The sequence below is a fragment of the Notamacropus eugenii genome, chromosome 6 (genome assembly GCF_028372415.1).
Source record: "Notamacropus eugenii isolate mMacEug1 chromosome 6, mMacEug1.pri_v2, whole genome shotgun sequence".
NCBI lineage: Eukaryota > Metazoa > Chordata > Mammalia > Diprotodontia > Macropodidae > Notamacropus > Notamacropus eugenii.
This window is the reverse complement of record NC_092877.1, coordinates 105493098-105513042: the sequence shown is the minus strand read 5'-3', so window position 1 is coordinate 105513042 and position 19945 is coordinate 105493098. Positions and strand designations below refer to the sequence as shown.

The following is a 19945-nucleotide window of genomic DNA, read 5'->3' as shown; positions in this document are numbered from 1 at the left end:
ATATATCAGATCAAGGACTGATATCCAGAACTTTAATTACATAGGGATCTGACATAAGGCTAATCACAGATGCTCCCTTTTGGGGAAGTGGTCAAAGGACATGAACAGTATTTAACTATAAACTATTAATATCTATGTGAAAAAAATTCTATATTTTCTAACAAACAAAAAATGCAAATCAAAATGTTGTCTTAGGCCCACTAGAATGGGGAAAATGGTTTTAAAAAATGATAAAATTCAGTGTTGTCAGAGCGATAGGAAAACAGACATTTGAATACATTGTTGGAACCACAAGCTGGTACAGAAGTATGATAATACATGAAGCACAAAACCGAGTATATCATTTGGGTACCAATGATTTCATTGCTTAAACTTCATCCTAAAAATATCATTAAAAGGAAAAAGGCAATCTGTCCCCACAAAAATTTTAATAGCTGCTATAACCATGTTAGCAAAATATTAGAAGCGAATACAGATCCATCAGTTAGTGAACGGGTGAATAAATTTGGTATTCTATGATGCCACAAAAGTGATATATGTAAAAGAAATATGGAAAGACATACACAGTGTGTCATTTTTCATAGAGAATATGTTAATTTTCTCTTTATTGTTCCTGTTTTAAATGTATGTGCTGCTGGAGTAAGCATAATACTTATACAAAATCATGCAAAGTTAATTCAACAGAATTAGACCTACATAAATATTGACAACTGCTTATTTCTAAAGGAAGAAAATGAAGGCCAAAGGTAGCAGTATTTGAGACATATCTGAAAAGGGGTATGAAACAAAACTACTTTTTTTCTTGTTTAGCTAATCTGGTTATATCTTATTAAATGCTAAGAAATTTATATAAAATTTTATTCCTTATGTATTTAATTTTTGTTAATGGTTATTGATTTTACAATAAATTTATTTAAAAGATCTTACATAATTATAACTGCAGAGATCATTTTGCTTAAAGATCTTCAGATTACCAGTGTCAAGCATAGCACAAAATAGGAGATACAGAATTGCAGAATGATAGAATTTCAAATACAGAAGAAACTTCAGAGGCCATTTAATGCAGCTGGTGCCTGTAAAAAGGATACTTCATCTATGTTATGCCCCAGAAATAGTCATCTAATCTTTACATGAAACTCTTCAGTTTGGGGAACCCACTGCCTTCTTCCTTCCTGTTCCATTTTGAATGGCATTAATTGATATGAGGTTTTCTTGATATCAAACATAAATTTACCTCTTTGTAATTTATACTCAATAACTCCTAGTTTTGTCTTTGGAAGCCAAATAGAACAAATATATTTCCTCATCTGTATGACAGCCCTTCAGATATTTGAAGAGTATTTGAAAACTTTTGAACAGATATAATACTCTTCCTAATTCTTTTCTGCTCTAGGCCAAACACTCTTACTCTTCCAGCCAGTACTCATATAACATGATATCAAGGTTCTTCACCATTCTTGTTGCCTTTTTCGGGGCACTCTTAAGGTTATTAACATTTTTACTTACATGTAGCGCCAAAAACTGAATACAGTACTCTAGAAGTCTCTACTAAGGTATTTGATGCTGTCATGGAAGGCAGTATATCACTAGAGATCGTGAGCTATTCCAAATAGTCCTGGTTTTTGTATAATTCTGAGCTTCAGACATAAAACCTCAGAATACCATATGACTTCCTCAGTGACATCCATACAAGTAGATGAAAGATGCCTGTTGCCTCTGCCTCTGCTGTGACGTGGATTTGGATGGGTAGTGCAGTGAAATAGTCCATCAATAAGTGGATCTTGGACAATCAGCAGATGGATAGTAAATTTGTCCCTGAATTGAAAATGGAAGAGATTGAACTAGAGTATATTTGGAAAGTTGTACAGCTCTTTCAATGATTTCAGGCTATCCCTGCCCATGAATATTCATCTTTTTAATCCCAGTGTTGTTCTGATGATGCTAGATAGTTGTGAATCTTGGAACACCACAGTCTCTTAAGAATCAAAACTTGCAGTGACTCAAAGGGAGATGGAGAGATACACAGTGGGTATAAATTGGCTGTAGCATAGTATCAGTGATAACTGTGAGAAATGGTATAAAATCTATAAAGGAAATATGACATTGGAAAAGTAGGTTGGCTATTCACATGGTGCAAGAGAGATGACAGATGAGTGATAGACTAAGTGATTCATTATTACCCAGGAGAAGCTGAAACCCTGAGGAAGCCTCCAGCATGCTGCATGCTTTCTCTTTGGGAGATAAGTGGCTATGTACAAGAATCACAAGAGACAAAGCATAATGTCAGTCATCTAGCATTTAGTAAGTGTCTCTTACGTGTCATCCATTATGCTAAGTTCTGGGGATACAAAGAAAGGCAAAAGATAAGTCTCTTCTTTCAAGGAACTTAAAGTCTTCACATGTTCATAATATGAACCATCAGAGGGGGAGTATCCATGTATATGAGGTCATGGATGCTTAAATATGAGTGGATTTTTTTTTTGGAGGGGGGAGGTGAGGCAGTCGAGGTTAAGTGACTTACTCAAGGTCACATAGGTAGTGTCAAGTATCTGAGGCTGAATTTGAACTCAAGTCCTCCCCAATGAGTTGATTTTTATTTTAATTTTCTTAGAATAGGAAGCTTGGCAAAAGGGATTCTAATTTGTCCATTGTCTTATAATATAAATAGGAAAGTTTAAAAGCTTTTGGCATAGGAGAAGACAAGATTATTTTTTTTCAGAAATTTATGAACTTTGAAGAACTTCATAGCCCCTTTCCAAGTCCAGATTCTCCTTTCTATTGAGTTCCCCCAACTTTTCTCAGACTGTAGGAATACTTCTGTCTCTAGTATATCCTGGATCTAGAGTAGAAATCTTATAATTTAGGTTACTTCTGTCATATGTACAGTGCTTGAGAAAGTTAGAATACAGTATCACACTTGTACAATAGGTGCTATTATTTATCATATGAACTTAGGGAATTTTAGAGCTGGATAGATGAGGAAACGAAGGCACAGAGAGGTTGTGACTCCCCCAAGGTGACACGGCTTGTTAGTGACACAACCTGGGTTAGATCTGGATGTATGAAAATTCCCTACATTAAGGCTTCAGATTTTGTAGGAATAATTTATGATGTGTTACTTTGTAAATTTGAAAGCAGTACTGTGGTATAATTTCTTGTCTTGGTAGAAACAAAAGGTAGGGAAAGAGAACCCTAAAGTTGGATTAAGTAATCTCTCAGGTATTTTTCATCTCTGAATCCTATTATTTCTTTGATCAGTGAAGCATTATTTTTAATTTCTTTGTCCAGGTTGGTCACTTTTTAGTTTTATTTTTTTAAACTTTTATAAATACTTGATGTGGAAAGTGTTCCAGCATAGTATTAATTTTTTGCCATTGCTCTCTTGGATTGATACATAAAATAAAGGTTTTACTTCCCTTAAGAACATTGAAATTTCTTGATTCTTTTATAATGTCTTTACTATTTCAGAAGCCATTTTATTCATCACATATGTGAAATACTTGTTTGCTGGTGCTTTGAAAAGTGACTTTAAAAAATTAAAGATACACTGAACAATAAATATGATTCTAGACTTTATAGTGAGTTAGTATCCTTTGTTTCTTTAATTAGAGGAAAAAGACCAAAACTACCTCTGAAATCCTCAAAAGCCTCACATCTGAAATTTGCCTAGCCTTGGTAGTAGAAATCTTAGACTCTGTGGGAAAGTCGGAGAATGCTTGTGGGAATGGAAGTCACTGGCTTAACTAGCTAAATTGCTCCTTGTCATATCTGATTGGTTGTGGATATAAGTATTATCATGGTAAACAAACATTTATTTAAACAAATTATCATGTCAAGAATAAGATGATACATAGTCTTTGTCCTTGAGGTAAGTACAAGTCAGTTGGTGACCTAGTTAAGTGGGATCATAAATAGCCTTATGGAGCATAGGCCTTTGGAAACAAAAGTGATGAAAATGTGCATTATATAGAGATCAAAAAGTTAGTAATGGATCCACAAATCATACCTAGTTTTCTATTTTGAATCTGTTATTTATTAATTTATATGAAGCAGGGTAGAGCCAATATAGTGGAATAATAGGAAGAAGTAGTGAGCTTTCTTCCCTTACACACACACACACACACACACACACACACACACACATACATACATACACACATACATACATACATACATACATACATACAATTCACCAGAGCAAATCTTCATCTGGGAAACAAAGGAAAAATCACAATGAGTCATTTGTCTGACCCAAGTTGTCATAGGGAGACAGAATGGTTTGCAGAGACTAGAGTTGGGATCCAGTCAGAAATGTGTCACAGGGACTGTGTTCAAGAACATGACAATATCCCAGACCCATAACAGAGCACTGTGACCTCCTGCAGGGTACAGGAATAAGTGCCTACTGGTGGCTTTGTCACTATTCAATTCTAGATAACAAACCCAGGGACCTGTGTAGCTGTCCAGAGTGACGAGCAGTCATGAGCCCTAGACTGTGTACTGAGCAAGTAGTAAGTTCAGAAACAAGCAGCAGCTGTGTGGTTCAGACCCCAGAGGCAGAGCAGCATCTGAATTACAGCTTCTAATCCTATCTGAATTCTATGGAGGAGTAACCAGGGTGGGAATCTCAGACCAATGGGAGTATAGCTTCCTAACTCCTAATAGGAGCTGAGTTCAAGAAACAATCTACTATTGCTCAGACCTAAGTCCAGGTCAGGAATTTGAATTGTTAAGATCTGGGAGCCAATGATGAGTCTTTACCAGGATTCTAGACTACATTGGGAGCACTGAAAGCTTACAGGTCCCCAGCCCAACTTGTCCTTGAGATCCTGGAATGACATAACAGTCAAGAAAGCAGCAGTCAGACCAGCCTAGACATTTCCTCCATAAGCATGCAAATCTTGGCCCCAAGATCAAGTTCAAAGTTAAGAAGTAAGCTGGAAGAATGAGCAAACAAAAAAAAGAATTTCATCGTAAAAAGTAATTGTGACATGGACATTGAAGACAGAAACCCAGAAGAGAATGACTCCAAAACATCTAACAGCAAATCCTCAAAAACATAGCTTGGGCACAAGTGCACCTAAAATTCCTGGACGAGATGACAGAAGACTTTAAAAAAAATACACATGCACACATAAGTATATATGTATGTAGAAATGAGATCACTAGAGGAAAGAATTGGAAAAGGAATGAGGAAAAATTGGAAAAGGGATTAACATCCTTGCACAAGGGGGACAAAAACTTGCCAAAGCATCAGACCCTCTGAAAATTAGAATGGACCAAATAGAAGCCAGTAACTCTATGAGATAAAGAAATATTAAAACAAATCAAAAGATTTACACAAAAAGGAAGGAAATAAATGTGAGGCATCTCATGGGAAAATATATTGACCTGGAAAACAGATGGAGGAGAAAAAAATTTAAGAATCATTGGGCTACTTGAAAACCATAACTGAAAGTAAAAAAAAGGAGGCTAGACATTTATTTCAAGAAGTCTTTAAAGAAGAGTGCCCAGAGATGCTTATCAGTTGGTGGATTGCTGAACAAGTTGTGGTATATGTGATTGTGATGGAATACTATTGTGCCATAAGAAATGATCAAGGGGATCGTTTCAGAAAAATCTGACAAGATGTATGTGAATGGATGCAGAGTAAAAATAGAATTGTACACAGTAACAGTAATATTGTAATGATAATCAGCTGTGAAAGACTTAGAAGGATATGGTTAACCTTTCCAGTATCTCTGCCAAGAAAACCCCAAATGGGGTCATAAAAGAGTAGATGTGACCATAGTGATTGAATAACAGCAATATGATGAAAAATGCTATCCATGTATAGGAAAGAATTGATGAATTCTTGAGTGCAGATATTTATTTTTCTCGTTTTTATTTATTTTTGTAGCACCACTAATATGGAAATATGTTTTATGTGACTTTGCATGTATAATGGGTATCACATTGTTTGCCTTCTCAGTGGAAGGAGAGAGACAAGTAAGGGAGAGAATTTGGAACTGAAAATAAAAGTATAAGTGTTAAAAAATGAAAAAAGCTGCCTAGATCTCTTAGAACCGGAGAACAAAATGGAAATAGAAAATATCCACTGGTTACCTCTTGAAAGATACTCCAAAATGAAAACTCCCAGAAATATTGTTGCTTAAAATCAGAGCCTCCAGGGCAAAAGAGAATTCTACAAGCACTCAGAAAGGAAGAATTCAGACACTAAGGAGCTAGTCTGTATAATTACATGATTTAGCAGCTACCACACTATTAAGAAGCAGAGAGCTTAGAATATGACATTTCAGAACGCAAAGGATATAGCTATAACCCATAAGTTACCCAGGAATCCAGAATTTAATCATACAGGGGGAAAATAGACCTTTAATAAAGTAAGAGGATTTCCAAGCATTTCTGATGAAAAGACCAGATCTGTACAGAAACTTTGAAGCTCAAATCAGAGTTAAGAGAAAGACAAATGAATAAATGCTAAGGGATTGAAAAGGTACATGGGAAGATGACCCATTTGTCCCCTCTGAAGCTATCTCTATCGGTAGTCATAGAGGGATTCTAGTTAGAACTCCTGGGAGTGGCGGTTCTATTACATCTTGATGATCTTAAGAGAAAAATGAAAAGGGAAGGGAAGAGGAATAAATACACTGGGAGGAGGAAGAGAAAAAGAAGAATGGTTAGAGAAAATTATATTTTAAAAATTTGCGTGTAAAATCAAGGTATAAAGTCAAGGAGGAAGGGATTGGGAAGCAGCTGACACTTCAAGCTTCACTCAGTTGATCAAAGGAAGAAAGGATACACACAGGTACAGAAATGACACAGCTGGTACAGACATGTGTGTCAGGCAAATAAAGGAAAGAAGGAAGAAGGGGGAATTTGAGAGGAGGTAGATTAAGAAAAGGATTAGTTTTTAGCAAAACAGCCTCTAAGGATGTACAAAACTACAGCTCTTTTGAGGTGGGAAAGAGTTGGAAACAAGGTCAGTTGGTGAATGGGGGAACAAATTACGGTATAGGAATATGATGGAGTACTGTTGTGCTATAAGAAATGATGAAAGGGATGGTTTCAGAGAAATTTGGAAGGACTTGTATGAACTGATACCAAGTGAAGTAAGGAGAACCAGCAGAATAGATTATATACGGTGACAACAATATTGTAAATATAAACAATTTTGAAAGGCTTAAAAAGTTTGAATAGCTCAAGGACCAGCCACAATTCCATGGACCTGTGACGAAACATGTTATTCACCTTCTGAATGCAGAATGAGAAACACATGTAAATATGTGTAAATACATACATAGATGTGTTCATGCATATTACATATGTATACACACAGTTTTGGTGTTGGGAGTTTTTGTTTTTTATTTTTTTGTCATGGCCAGTGCTAAATTTGTTTTGCTTTGACTATGCATGTTTGTAACAAGTTTTATTTTTCATTTGTTCTCCATGGGGGAGGGGGGCAGAAGTGAGAAAGAGGTCAGATTTTTGCTGATCAAAAAGGTCAATTTGGGTACAAAAATTTTACATAGCAACTTTGTTTTATTAGTTTATTATATTGGCTTAGTTTACACTTTTGATGGTAGTCATTATAAAAATATTTATTTGACATATTCTTTAAATGCCATATACTGAGCAGAATGTAAATATTTTTTATTGACTCGAAGTAATTATTATGAATGCCAGGTATTATATACTTCTCCTTCAGAGGTGATTGAAGAATATAGAACTATGTATCACTAGACTGAATGGTCCTAAGAGTGTTGCTATACTCTTTGTGTTTTTGTTTCTTGTTTTATAATTTTACATTTCTTTCCTTGGTATCAGCTATCATTTGTTGCTACTTTAGTATGCCAGCCTGTAGCGCCCTCTCTTCTGTCTAATTTACATCTAATTTCTGATAATCTGTGGGCTGAGAAACAAGATAAATATGCATATCAGAAGTATTTTAAAATAAAGCAAGAAGGTTCTGAGTTAGGGTACTTTACATTCTCCTTTAAAGTGCATAGATCATAGAGCATCTACTTGAGCTTTACTGAGAGGCCATTGTTCACTCCACTCCACCTTTGCTTTTTGGTTCTCTTCTATAGGTTGCCATTGTCATATGGGAATTTTACTATTACCCCTAACCCTTATTGTTTTTATTTATATTTTTAGCCTGCATCATTTCTTGAGTCTTTTGTTTGCCATTTACTTGAAATAGTTTTTCCTTTTATCTTTAAATTGCCATTAATTTCAGTTTTTTGGAATAGTATATAAAATACATGGTTATCTTACCCCCTTTATGAGTCTGTAGGATTTGATCATATCCCTTCTCTCAGCCTTTTATCTTTTTTTTTTTGAGTTCTAATTTAATTTCTTTTATGGCATTCCCCTGACCAATTCAGTTCCTTTTTTTTTTTCTTCTGGGTGGACCATCTTTAGCTCTTGAATGTCCTTTTTGGGATATGACCAAAATCGAAGGTAGTATTCCACGTATGAAAGTGCCAATTTTTTTGCAACAATAAGATCTCTTTTGTTTCTAGGCAAAGCTATACATCTTATAAGAATATTCTTCAGAGAGTAATCTCTGATTTTGTAAATATGTTTGAATTATTTTTCCATAAATGCATTATTTCACTTCCCTTCAGTAAAACTCACTTGTTACTTTTTTTCAAAAGTTAGGATTCCTCATTGTTTCTTGTTCAGTTGCTATATATTCTCCTTTTTCCATTTTTTGGATACAGTATGGTTCTTGATACAACAGCATAGCCATTTCCCACAAAATTACCTTCTTTACCCACCTACCCTCTGCAATTGAACCCTACCTGGTAACAAAGAAAAAGTTAAATTAAATTGATGGGCAAAATGACGTCTGGTAGCATATGTAACGTTAAACTTTTGTGGTTTACCTGTCTTAAGATGAGGGAAATATTTTACTTTGTCCAGGTGAGTCTCTCCCATGCTCCTATAATTTTCTCATTCATAATTTCTTGTGGCATAACAGTACTCCATGATGTCCACATCACAGTTTGCCTAGAGATTGCCTCCCTCCTTTCTTTATTTCTTCATTCCTTCCTTTCCACAGGTTGTCTTTTAGCCCTTTGCATTGACTACAAAATGCTTTACACTCTTTATCTCATTTAAACCTCACAAGATCCAGTAAAGGATTCAATATCAGTGAGTACTTATAAATTACCTGGCCTGCGTCATTCATTATACTAGGCTCTGGGGATACAAAATCTGGAGATAGTCTCTCCCCTGAAGGAACTTATATTCTACTGGAGGGATATGACATTTTCAAAGATGGATAAAAATAGGTTACAGACAAAAAGCCAAAACAAAACACTGAAGGGTAGGGGGAAGAAGGCCTGGGAATTACAAAATGAGGAAGACCTTTTGAAGGAAGTGTTCTTTGAACTGAGTTCTAGGGATTTCAAGAGGTTAATATAAAAAGAACCATCATTCCAGGTGTGGGGGACAGCCTGTACAAAGGCTCAGAAGTGGGAGACAACGTCAGGTATGAGGAGCAGCAAGTAGGGCTGTTTGCCTTAGGTATAGAATTTGTGAGAGGGGAGAAATATGTAATCAGTCTGGAAAGGAAGGCTGAAGCTTGATTGTGAAGGATCTTAAACGCCAGAGAAGTTTATGTTGGATTCTTTAGGAATGGGGAAAGTGTTATGACCAGACCTGTATTTTAGGAATATCAGATTGGAAGCTGTATGGAAGATGAATTGGACACTACAGTCAGAAACCTTAGGTGATAAGGGCCCAGCATATAAGTAGAGAAGGAAATAGACACTAAAAATGTTATGGTGGAACTGATAGATTATGTAGCTGATCAGATGTGGGGATGAGTGAATATGAGGCTGAAGGGGGTTATGTGACTTTTACAAGGTTACACAGCTGGCAAGTATCAGGTTGGATTGGAACCCAAGCCTCCTGGTCTCTAAATATCTTCTTTGCTTGCTGCTTCCCCCTTTTACATTGGCTATTGCCACTCCAAGTACCTCCCCTTCTGACAGCTCCCTCTCCCCCTCCCAGAGAATCATCTCATAATAAATAGTTTTGTTTTTTTAAGAGGAAGAAGAGGGAAAAAAGTCAGAAAAATCAGATGAGAATTCAAAAAAGGAGAGGGGGAAAGGAGCTTGCTACCCTAAAGGCAAAACTTCTAAGTCTGATAAAATTTCAGTAGATGCTTTTTTTTCCCCATTAAACTTTAGGGGAAGTATGGTAATTAATGTTTTTTTAAAAGTAGAAAATTTTTTATTTCACATTGAGAGGCAGCATGACATGGTGATAAAAGACTGGGTTCAGCTTTCAGTTTTTATAGTTATTAAGTGTGTGGTCCTGGGAAAATAAATTAATTCTCTGCATCCCATTATTACATCTACAAAATGGGAATAGTGATATGTAATATTTACCTTACAGTTTTATTTTGACGAAAGTAATAGATTAATTGAGAACAAATGAGAGGTTGCAGTTCTCAATTTTTATATTTCAAACAATTTGACAGTTAAATTCATAAAAGATGTATCACTAATATCAGAATTAAAAATATGAGAATAAATGGTTAAGGAATCTTGATGCATATTTTCAGTGTATTTGAGATTAAATTTAAAAGTTAAGAAAAGGCACTTGTAAAAAAAATAAGGTGCAATTAGCAAGATGTGTGAATGAGACAAGTTCAGGAGGGTTGTAAGATACAAAATTAATTCATAAAGCCATTACATTCTCATTTATTAGCAATAAAAAAGAAACTTCATTTACAATAACAACCAAAAAACCCCCAAAACCAGACCTTGCTTAATATTTGTGTATTAGCTAGCTAGAAACACAGAAAAACAAACTCTTCCCCCAAGATGAAACCCAGAGCAGTTTCTGCAGAAACCCTACTTACTTGGTTGGCAGGGAGATTTTGGGACCTGAGTTCAAATAAGACTTCAGATGCTTATTACTTTGGTGACCCTGGGCAAGTCCTTTCTAAAAGACATGGTTTGTAAGCATACCCTGGTTAAGGTCATCAGTTGATCCTCTGAGAAGACAATATTAGGTAAGTCAATGTTAAGGAAGTTTGATAGGGCAATATTATTAGTAAGCCATTAACTAAAGTATATTATGGCAGTTTGGGTTAAAAACTGGCAAGATTATTTTTACTATTTGTTTATCAGTATATAATACCAGTCAGAATAATGTCATATAAGTTTATTCCTAGGAAATAATCTACTCTGGGAAAAATCAGAAATAAGGACATTTATTAAAATATATGAAAGGAATTCCATTTATAGTTTTAATTCCTGGTTATTTATGATCTGATTACCTGATTTATGGACTATGTGGCCTTCCCCAAGTATCTCATCTTCTGGTTTCTGTTCCTCAACATACTAAAAAGTGAGAAAGAAGTTAAAATGAAGAAAATTAAGAAGCTAAAATTCCCACCCTATAATCTAGATTTGTTAGTAGTGTTAGCTTTAATAGATTCAGATGCTGGCTAAAGATCATTTTATCTTGTGGATTTTAGTTATACATACTGGTTGCCTCTGTCTTAATCCTTATTATTGAGTAATTTAGTTTACTGATTAGTAAAAAAAAAGATTAGGAAGGAGGTAGAGTGAACAAAAAGTGTATTAAAAAAGTAAAATAGGTCTTTATGTGCTTGAGGTAGGCTATTCAGGTAGCAAAGCTTCTGCTTCTAAGAATATCAGTTCATGCTATGTTTTCAAGCATAATGTTACTACCATTGGAAGGTTATTTGGGCTTTATGTAGTGAGTTGGTGGTCTTGGTCCATTTTGTAAAGGGCAAGAACCCATGATAAAATTAACTCTCTTCTTGGTCATCTAAGCAGAATGGCTAGAGATTCAATGCTAAAAATTGCTAACCTGTCCTCTCACCCCTCGGGTGTGAGCACAGAAAAGGATTAAGGCACTAGACTGGTGGAGCACGGTGGGGAAGCTTACACTGAAGCTTGCACTGCCTTTTCCGCTGTTCTTTCAGTTAAATAGAGGATTTTAGTTCCCAGGACTATCAATCTGGTGCTTTTCTTAAGCACTAAATTCACTTCTTTTAAAAAAAATTAAAATGACATTTTTAGAAATCCACTGGACTAGAACACAAAAGACCAATGTTTCACTAGTGGTTAAGGTTTCATTGTCATTGACAGACTCTAAACAAATTTTTTCAGATGTATTTTCTTTTGGTTTAAGTTCTTTGGGGGGGGGGGGTAAGGGAAAAGGGATGAATTGTAAACAAAAACCAAGGAAAAATTTCTATAACTACATTTATTTGGTGATACAAAAGCCTCAGAGTTTGGCAGTATTGCAATACATTTTATTAGATTAAGTATATGACAAACCCATGGACATAAACACATAATTTTTTCTTGAATGCAATTATAATCTGCTTTCTTACAGTGATTAAAGGCATCTAATTAAATACAGCTGTCGTGGGTGTGATAGAATGGTATATTTTTCCAGTGTCTGCTAAATTGGCATTGTATTTGTTCTTAAAACTGTATTTTGATTTTGTGAACCAAAATAATTTTAGAGTATTAATAAATGTTCTAAAGCCTTTTTTCTTTTAATTTGAGCTTTTGTTGTAACTAACAAATAATTTATCTCACAGGATTGGTTTTGTTTTTTTTTTTTAAATACTACTAGTATCTATATGCTTGTCATCAGTGTGCTAGAAATGCTCCACTCAAATCAAGGATTCTTTTCTGGTTTCATACGTCCTCACCTGCTCCTCACTGTAAATCACTGAGATGTCAAGTGCAGTGATTAATTAAGCTGCACGTGCAAGTGCTTTTTTTTCACCTGTCAAGTAGGGAAAAGTCTTGCTGTAGAGGTTTGGATGCTGCTGTCTTATTTCATAGTTTTTACTCCAGACTGTGAAGTTTGCAGAAATGTGTTGCTTTCAAATTTTTATTCAGATTTTTGGCAAAGACCAGCAGAATGTATGATTTAGAAGGCTTAAGCCTTCCAAAGTATATTCACAGTAGTAAATGTATTATTGAAGTTTTATTTAGGAACAAAATAAGTAGAGATAATTCCTATGTAAATTAGTTGAAGTTTGCAGATTGTGTTATATAATCATTATGAACTATAGGGAAATTTTACATTTACAGTAAATGCTAAAAGTATCAGAAATCCTTATGGATTCATAAGACTAATTAAAGGCCTATTATGAGGCAAACATAAGATTTATGTGAATACATGTATAGTGAATGCTGTATTTTTTCATTTAATACTCAATATTCATAGCATATTAATTTGTTTTAGTGCTTTAGAGCCTTATTCTTAAAAATTTGGTATAAAAGGGCAGCTTTGGAGAGCCTGATTTTCTTTTCATTCATCTCGTCTCCCCTCTCTTTTTTCAAACCACCAGTAAAATTAAAATCTCAAATTGTATAGTAATCTTAATCTATTATTAAAAGGTCCTAGAAAGGAAGATTACAAGGTAGATTCAGGTTTTGAATCAGTTTTGCCATTGGTTTAGCAGCGGGTGGGCAGGCAGATGCCTGCTCAGAGTAGAACCTATTGCCATTTTTCACCATTGATAGAGTAGCCTTTCAGAGTCAATGAGCTCTGTCAATGTGAGCTTGTCAAGGCTACAACTTCATAGACCTGAGAGGCGGTTTGAGAGGTCAGCCCTTTTCAGGTTCGCTGTGATGCAAATGAACTTTAATGCTTAAACAACTATTGGAATTTTTATGTCTGCTCCTTGTTCTTTTTTCTTCACAAAGTCATTGACGAGACATTCAGTGCTTTTTAAATTGGAAGTTGCATTGTGCTAAAGACCTAGTACAGATTTACGGAGGGCTGAAAGCAGTTAGATCATGTTCTTTTCATGGTGCGATTAGAATCAAATCGATTTCCCTACAGCCTTCAGCATTCAGATGGCAATTTTAACAAAGCTTGGGGGCTAGACAAGGGACAAAACGACTGAACTGAATGTTAATTACACTCTGCAGCCTTATTTTCTTTTGATTTGGAGCTGACTGGCAACTAAATTAACAAAAAGTGTGACCATAACTGCTGCCCTATTTTCATTTAAAAGGAGAGCAGTCTCTAAAAGGCTATCTTTACAAAGAAACAAGTGAGGTCTGCTGATCATTGTTAACAGGGCACTGTTTTTTTTAAAATTCTTGCCCAAAAGACTATGTTAAAAAAAAAAAAAGTAATGCAATAAATTAGTCATTGACACACTGCTACCTAGAAAGTTACTTGAGTTTCTGCTCTTATGGCATAATTTAAGGGAACTTATGCCAATAGTGGCAATTCATAGATAATGATGAATTATAATTGGCATTCATGTGACTATAGTGCAGTCTTAAACACATTTAAAATGAAAAGTTTGGTATGGCATCCAGATTGGCATTAGGTACTTTAAGTAAATATTAACTGTGGATTGTAAAATGTTAGAAATTAAAAACACTTTGACTAACAATTTTTACTTTATAAATCGCCTTTGCTTGACATCTTTATATTTATGAATATTTTTATAGCATCTCAGTTGTTTTGGAGTATTAACTGCAAGATGCTTTTTTCCTCTTGCCTTGTAAAAAAGCTGCAGCTGCACTTAAGTTGCAGTTGATTCTTGCTGCAGTTCTCTGTCCTTTTGCACCTGCAGCTGTGTCAGGCTCATCTTAACACCTGGCATCATGAATTATCCTCTCTTTTATTCATACTCCTAAGCAGGTCACACTTAGGGCTACACGGTATCTGTTGCATAAATGTCAAGTAAATGTCTAAACTGTTTTTATGAAACTGAATGAAGAGTTTCCAAAGAATATATTTTGAGTCCTGAGTTTGAACTTTGGGTATGAAAATAAAAATAGAATTTTCAAAAGAAGTTACCTTACCAACAGATCTCTCTCCCCTCCCCTTTAAAAACAAAATCTTGGCAGGTTATCTTGTCTAAGTCAAGTTTAAACCTTTACTAGACAAAATTCAATTTAAGTATGTGATATAGTTACTGATTTTTATGACATTATTACTAATTTTCACTAATGGCTAGTTTTAAACTGATAATTAAACAGGACTATTAAATATTAATATATTATTATTTTGTCATTTACATATTTAAAATTGACGTTGAAAGCGATATATTAAAATATTATTTGGTAGATAACATTGTTAATGTTAATCATTCTTGTGTTATATTTTATATTCAGATGCCATTAAGTTTGAAGTAGTAAAAAAACACGACATTTCTTGCTAAAATAAAAAGCCTAGCTTTTTAATAGAGAGGGTTCTTTTTGTTACTGTTTATCACAAGGGGCAGTTTTGATAGTGTTATAGACCACCCTGTACTTAGTCACTGTCCTATACCTCTCCCCTTTTCACACAAAAAGCAGCTGCAAAAGAAAGTTTTTCTAAAACCAGTCAAGAGTAAAGTTTTTTCTCATTTGTCTTCCAGACACGAAGATCGATTGAGAAGTTATTAGAATGGGAAAACAATAGGTTATACCACAAGGTGAGTGCCGCAGGGAGCAGCTTCGTACTGTTGGGGTCTGAATTGCACAGTATGGAAACAGATGCTTTTGTTGAACTAAAAATATGAAAGGTGGACAAATGGGTTACTCTCTGTGCTGCAATAAAATAGAGCTCATTTTTCTTCCTTTACTCTCGTTCTTGTCTAGTTGTGCTTGCACTGGAGACTGAGCAAAAGGAAATGTGAAACGAATAACATGATGGAATATGTAAGTTAAAGGGCTGTTTTGTGAGTTTCTCTATTAAATGATCATTTATTTTGCTTCTGATCTTATTCTTTTCATGATTATTAATCAGCAAAGGTGTCAGGAGCTTAATCTCCTGAGTGCAAGGATTTTCTACGGTTCACAGATGCATGGTTTCATGTGCAAGACTGATTTATAAAGTTATGAATGACTTGAAAACAAGGCTTCACTGTGTTCTGAAAAATAATAAATTAATTGCCAAAATAAAATAGCCTGAGCGTGTGTTGATGGAGTGTGAAATTTTAGATGCTGTATAAAGAATAACCACAACTTTGGTTACGCAGCAAGTCAGATATGGCTTTTTTATATAATGCTAATCAAGTCTCTAAGTATGGAAGAAGACCTTTCAGCCAAGCTGCTGGAGCTTAAGAAACCTTTAGCCTTTATAGATTTTAACTGCCCATACCTCAGCAGTCTTCAAAGTATCTTTCACTGAGTTCCTAGAACATTACTTTTAAAGTTCATCTTAAAAGTAAGCAAAAGATTGGTCTCCTGTGTTTATTCTTTAAATAGTATATAATCTAGCAACTATATAAGTTTTTAGAATAATTTAGTATGGAATTTAACTTGCCCGTTGATGACTTGATTTGTTTGAATTTTTTTGGTCCTTCTGAAAAAATCTATGGACAAGAAGGAAATTTGGGGTGCTTTATATGTAGGTTTATGGATAGAAGTGAAAGGTCCATTAAAGGGTTAATTACTGAAAATAAAGACTAACCTTCATGAAGTACCTGGCATAGTACTTCTAACATATCTATGGTCTTTTATTACATGATATTTTGTCTATTCTTTGAAACAATGCAGCCATCATAGATAGCTTATAAAAAGATTGATTAAAGCAGTGTTTAAATAGTTGGAAATTATCCTAAAATCGTCTTTTCTCTGTTAGCGTTTCCCCTTTCTTCCATTTTCATACTATCAAGTCCTATTTCTAGCCTGAAACATAAAAGACCTTTTTTAAAATGCTTCTTTTTTTCACAGAATAGCTCTATTCAGTGAACCGAATAATGTAGATTTTTCGTATCATTATCTATTATATCAAACATGTTAATTTATGATGATGAGAAAGACACATGATACTTCTCTATAACCATAAAAAAAGCACATCTGAATAAGTTGTTTTGAGCTTGACCTGTGAAAACGCTGGTCTTATATAGATATGTTTTTTAAACCATACAATACTTTCTCTAGGTAATTTTTAATTTTTTTTTTGTCAGGAGGACAGTTTGAATGTAGGTTAGAGAGTGTTGCTTTGGGGATATAGAAATATTTAATATATTGACAAACCAGAGACTTCACTCACTACCCTGAAAATTCGAGCTTTGATTTTCTTTTCATTCTTGAATTTGCTTTGGAGAAAACAGAAGTCTAAGCCAATACTGTTTAATCTTTTCAGGGTTTATATGTATGAAATTCACCTATTTAATGAATATATTTATCATTGACAGTGCTTCTTTTTATGACATCATTTTGTTAAACCATATAGTTATCTTTTTTTTGCAGTAGTCTTAGAAAACATTCTCAGTTTATTATCAAAATTTTTTTAATTAGTTTAATTAGTTTTCTTTAACAATCACTTCTGATATTTGAGGTTAACTAGTAAAATTGGCTTTTACTTTGTAACATGTCAATTATGTATGAGAAGATTAAACTTAAAAATTTAAGTAATTTTTGCTTTTTTCACTGACAGGTCTTTATGTATATTTTTAAGAAGTTGGAAGGGAAGGGTATAATCTCAGATATTCTGTTATGTTTTTCTATGAAGTGCTCTATTAAGAAGATATTGCTTTCTCTTTAGTTAATAGATGCTTTTTGCTAAGTATTCCTCTTAAGGACAAATTTTTGGTAATTTTGAACAATACTTTCAGTTAGAAGAAAGGACTTTAGTCATATTTTACATATTAGAGGCATGCTAGGGAAAACCTAATTTAGCCTTATATTCCATCTTGAAATGGCAGTGCTTTATCAGTGGAGTTTAATTGCAACTCTGGTACCATTGTGGCATAAATATGAGTCTGAGTTTTCAAAAATTTGCCAGTAAAGAATGATTTGTCATGGTGCTCGTGCTATTTTGAAATATTTTGAATATTGCCTCTATATGTCTGTTGTGTGAGAATAGCCCCATTTACTTCAGGAGAAGCTCATCGTTTGAGGTTTGGTACCAGATACTGCTTAATTGAGTGGAGGGGATGGGATCATAGCAATTCATTAAGCCATCTCCTCATTCATAAAGGCCTTACAATCTTTGCTAGTAGAAAAAGAAAATACATAGGTGAGATAACAGATCTTTGGAGCATAATAACTGCATGGTATAAATATAAAGGAATGAAACCATAGTTATAAAATGTTTTCTCAAAAAATTAGTAATGCCTAAGAATAAGACCAGAACTGGCTTTATGTTTGATACTAGTACATAATCCTAAATGTAGTAATGTGTATGGTACAGCAAACATTGGATCTAAACAGTTTATGTTTTAGCATTCTGCTTTGCCATTTAACTCTACAAGTGTTTGTTAAGTAAAGACTAAATAGTTCTGTTTTTGCTTGTCAACCCAGCACCTGGTGCAATGCCCTGATATATTTGTCAAATTAGAGACAATATAATGAAATAGCCTTAGTGCTAGACTTGCAGAGTCAAGATGAGCTGGTTTCAAATTGTACCTCTGATATTTATTAGCTCTGTGACCATGGGCAACCTGATTTGCTTCTCTGAGCTTCATGCAGCTCTCTAAGACTTACCTACTACATTATAGTTGGTTTGAAATTTTTGTTGACTAAGGAAATCACAGATCCTTGATGAATTGCTTAATTTAATTGCCTGATGTAAGGCATGATACCCTTGTGGAATTCAGTCTACTAGGAGCTGTACACATGCCATAGAATTTTCCATCTGGAAAAACACATAGTAAATGTAGTATCTCTAATATTTGAGAATAGAGATGTTGAACTTTAATTTTTATAACTAAAAGATCATCTTAAAGAAACAGCACCCTCTTTTTTTCTCATGGTCTCCTTTCATATGTGTTTGAGTGCCTATGGTAATACATCTAGTAAGTGGTAGGTCTGCACCTGGATCCCCTAGAGACTTTTGGTCTGTCTTTCTACTATATTGTTTCTCTTTGAGAAGGAGGTAATATTATATTATTTGAATCACTATTATTAAAATTCTGAGATAAAATGTGAAGAATTCTAAATTTACATAGATTTAAATCTTAGGAATTATTTGTGAGCCTTGTGCTTTCTATTCACAAGCCCTTAAATTATATTCCATCTTTATCATCTGGGGCTTGCTAGTTCTTTTTCTGCATTACTGTTTCCTCAACTCTTTCTTCTTCTGACTGTCTTAGGATCATAATTGTTCAAAGGTGAAAACAAAAAGTTCATAGCAAACGTCTTAGTTTGTTGGATCCAGTATGCTCTATTTAAAAGTTAGGAGTTCTGGATTCTGGTCTTGGCTTTGTCATTTATTTTATGAATTACTCTGTGTGAAGGAATAGCCTTTACTTGGTTTAAATTTATGTAAAGTCTTTTTGCTATGGTAAAACAGTAATTTGTTTAGGCTCTTTCCTCAGGCCTCTTAAGTGGTCATTCATTAAAGAGCAAGTGAAAAAGCATTGTGGAGCTGTTAATATGAGGCAGGAAAGAATTAATAATTTATTGAACACAGCACCTAGCAACTATTTATGTCCTAAAAATTAATTGAGAACATGGAGATACCTTTCATATGGGATACAGGTATTTAGTGAGGAGCTCTAAAAGAGAAGCAGTAGATTTTGAACAGGAAAAAGGAAGGAGGAAGAGAATAAGCATTTCTGTAATGTCTACTATGTGCCAGGTACTGTGCTAAATGTGTTTGACAAATCTTTCATTTGGTCCTCATAAACAACCCTGCAAAAGAAGTACTGTTATTATCTCCGTTTTACAGTTGTGGAGACTGAGGCAAACTGGTTAAATAATTTGCTTAGTCAAGATTTGAACTCAGGGCTTCCTGATTCTAGGCCTAGCATTCTGTCCACTGTGCCACCTAGCTTCCTCCGGAAATGCATAGAATTTGAATTTGGCCATCTGAGGGATCTGAGTGATGTAAATGGGCTCTTCAGTAAGATGGTGTCTTCCGTTAAGATTACATAATTGATAATAAAAGCAAACTTTTGGATAGCCAGCTAAGTAATAAATAGATAGAAAAACATACTTTGACCAAAAGATAGAACCAGCCTTAGCAACTAACC

General features: G+C 34.5%; 1 protein-coding gene across 1 annotated transcript in view; it reads left to right on the top strand.

Annotated features, from left to right (window-relative positions):
• The window catches only part of CHIC2 (cysteine rich hydrophobic domain 2), a 41800-nt gene that overhangs the window by 19046 nt on the left and 2809 nt on the right, over positions 1-19945 (top strand). The window contains exons 4-5 of the mRNA XM_072620786.1: positions 15398-15454; positions 15621-15680. Of these exons, the coding sequence (XP_072476887.1) occupies positions 15398-15454; positions 15621-15680 (117 nt within the window). The remainder of the gene's footprint in view (positions 1-15397; positions 15455-15620; positions 15681-19945) is intronic.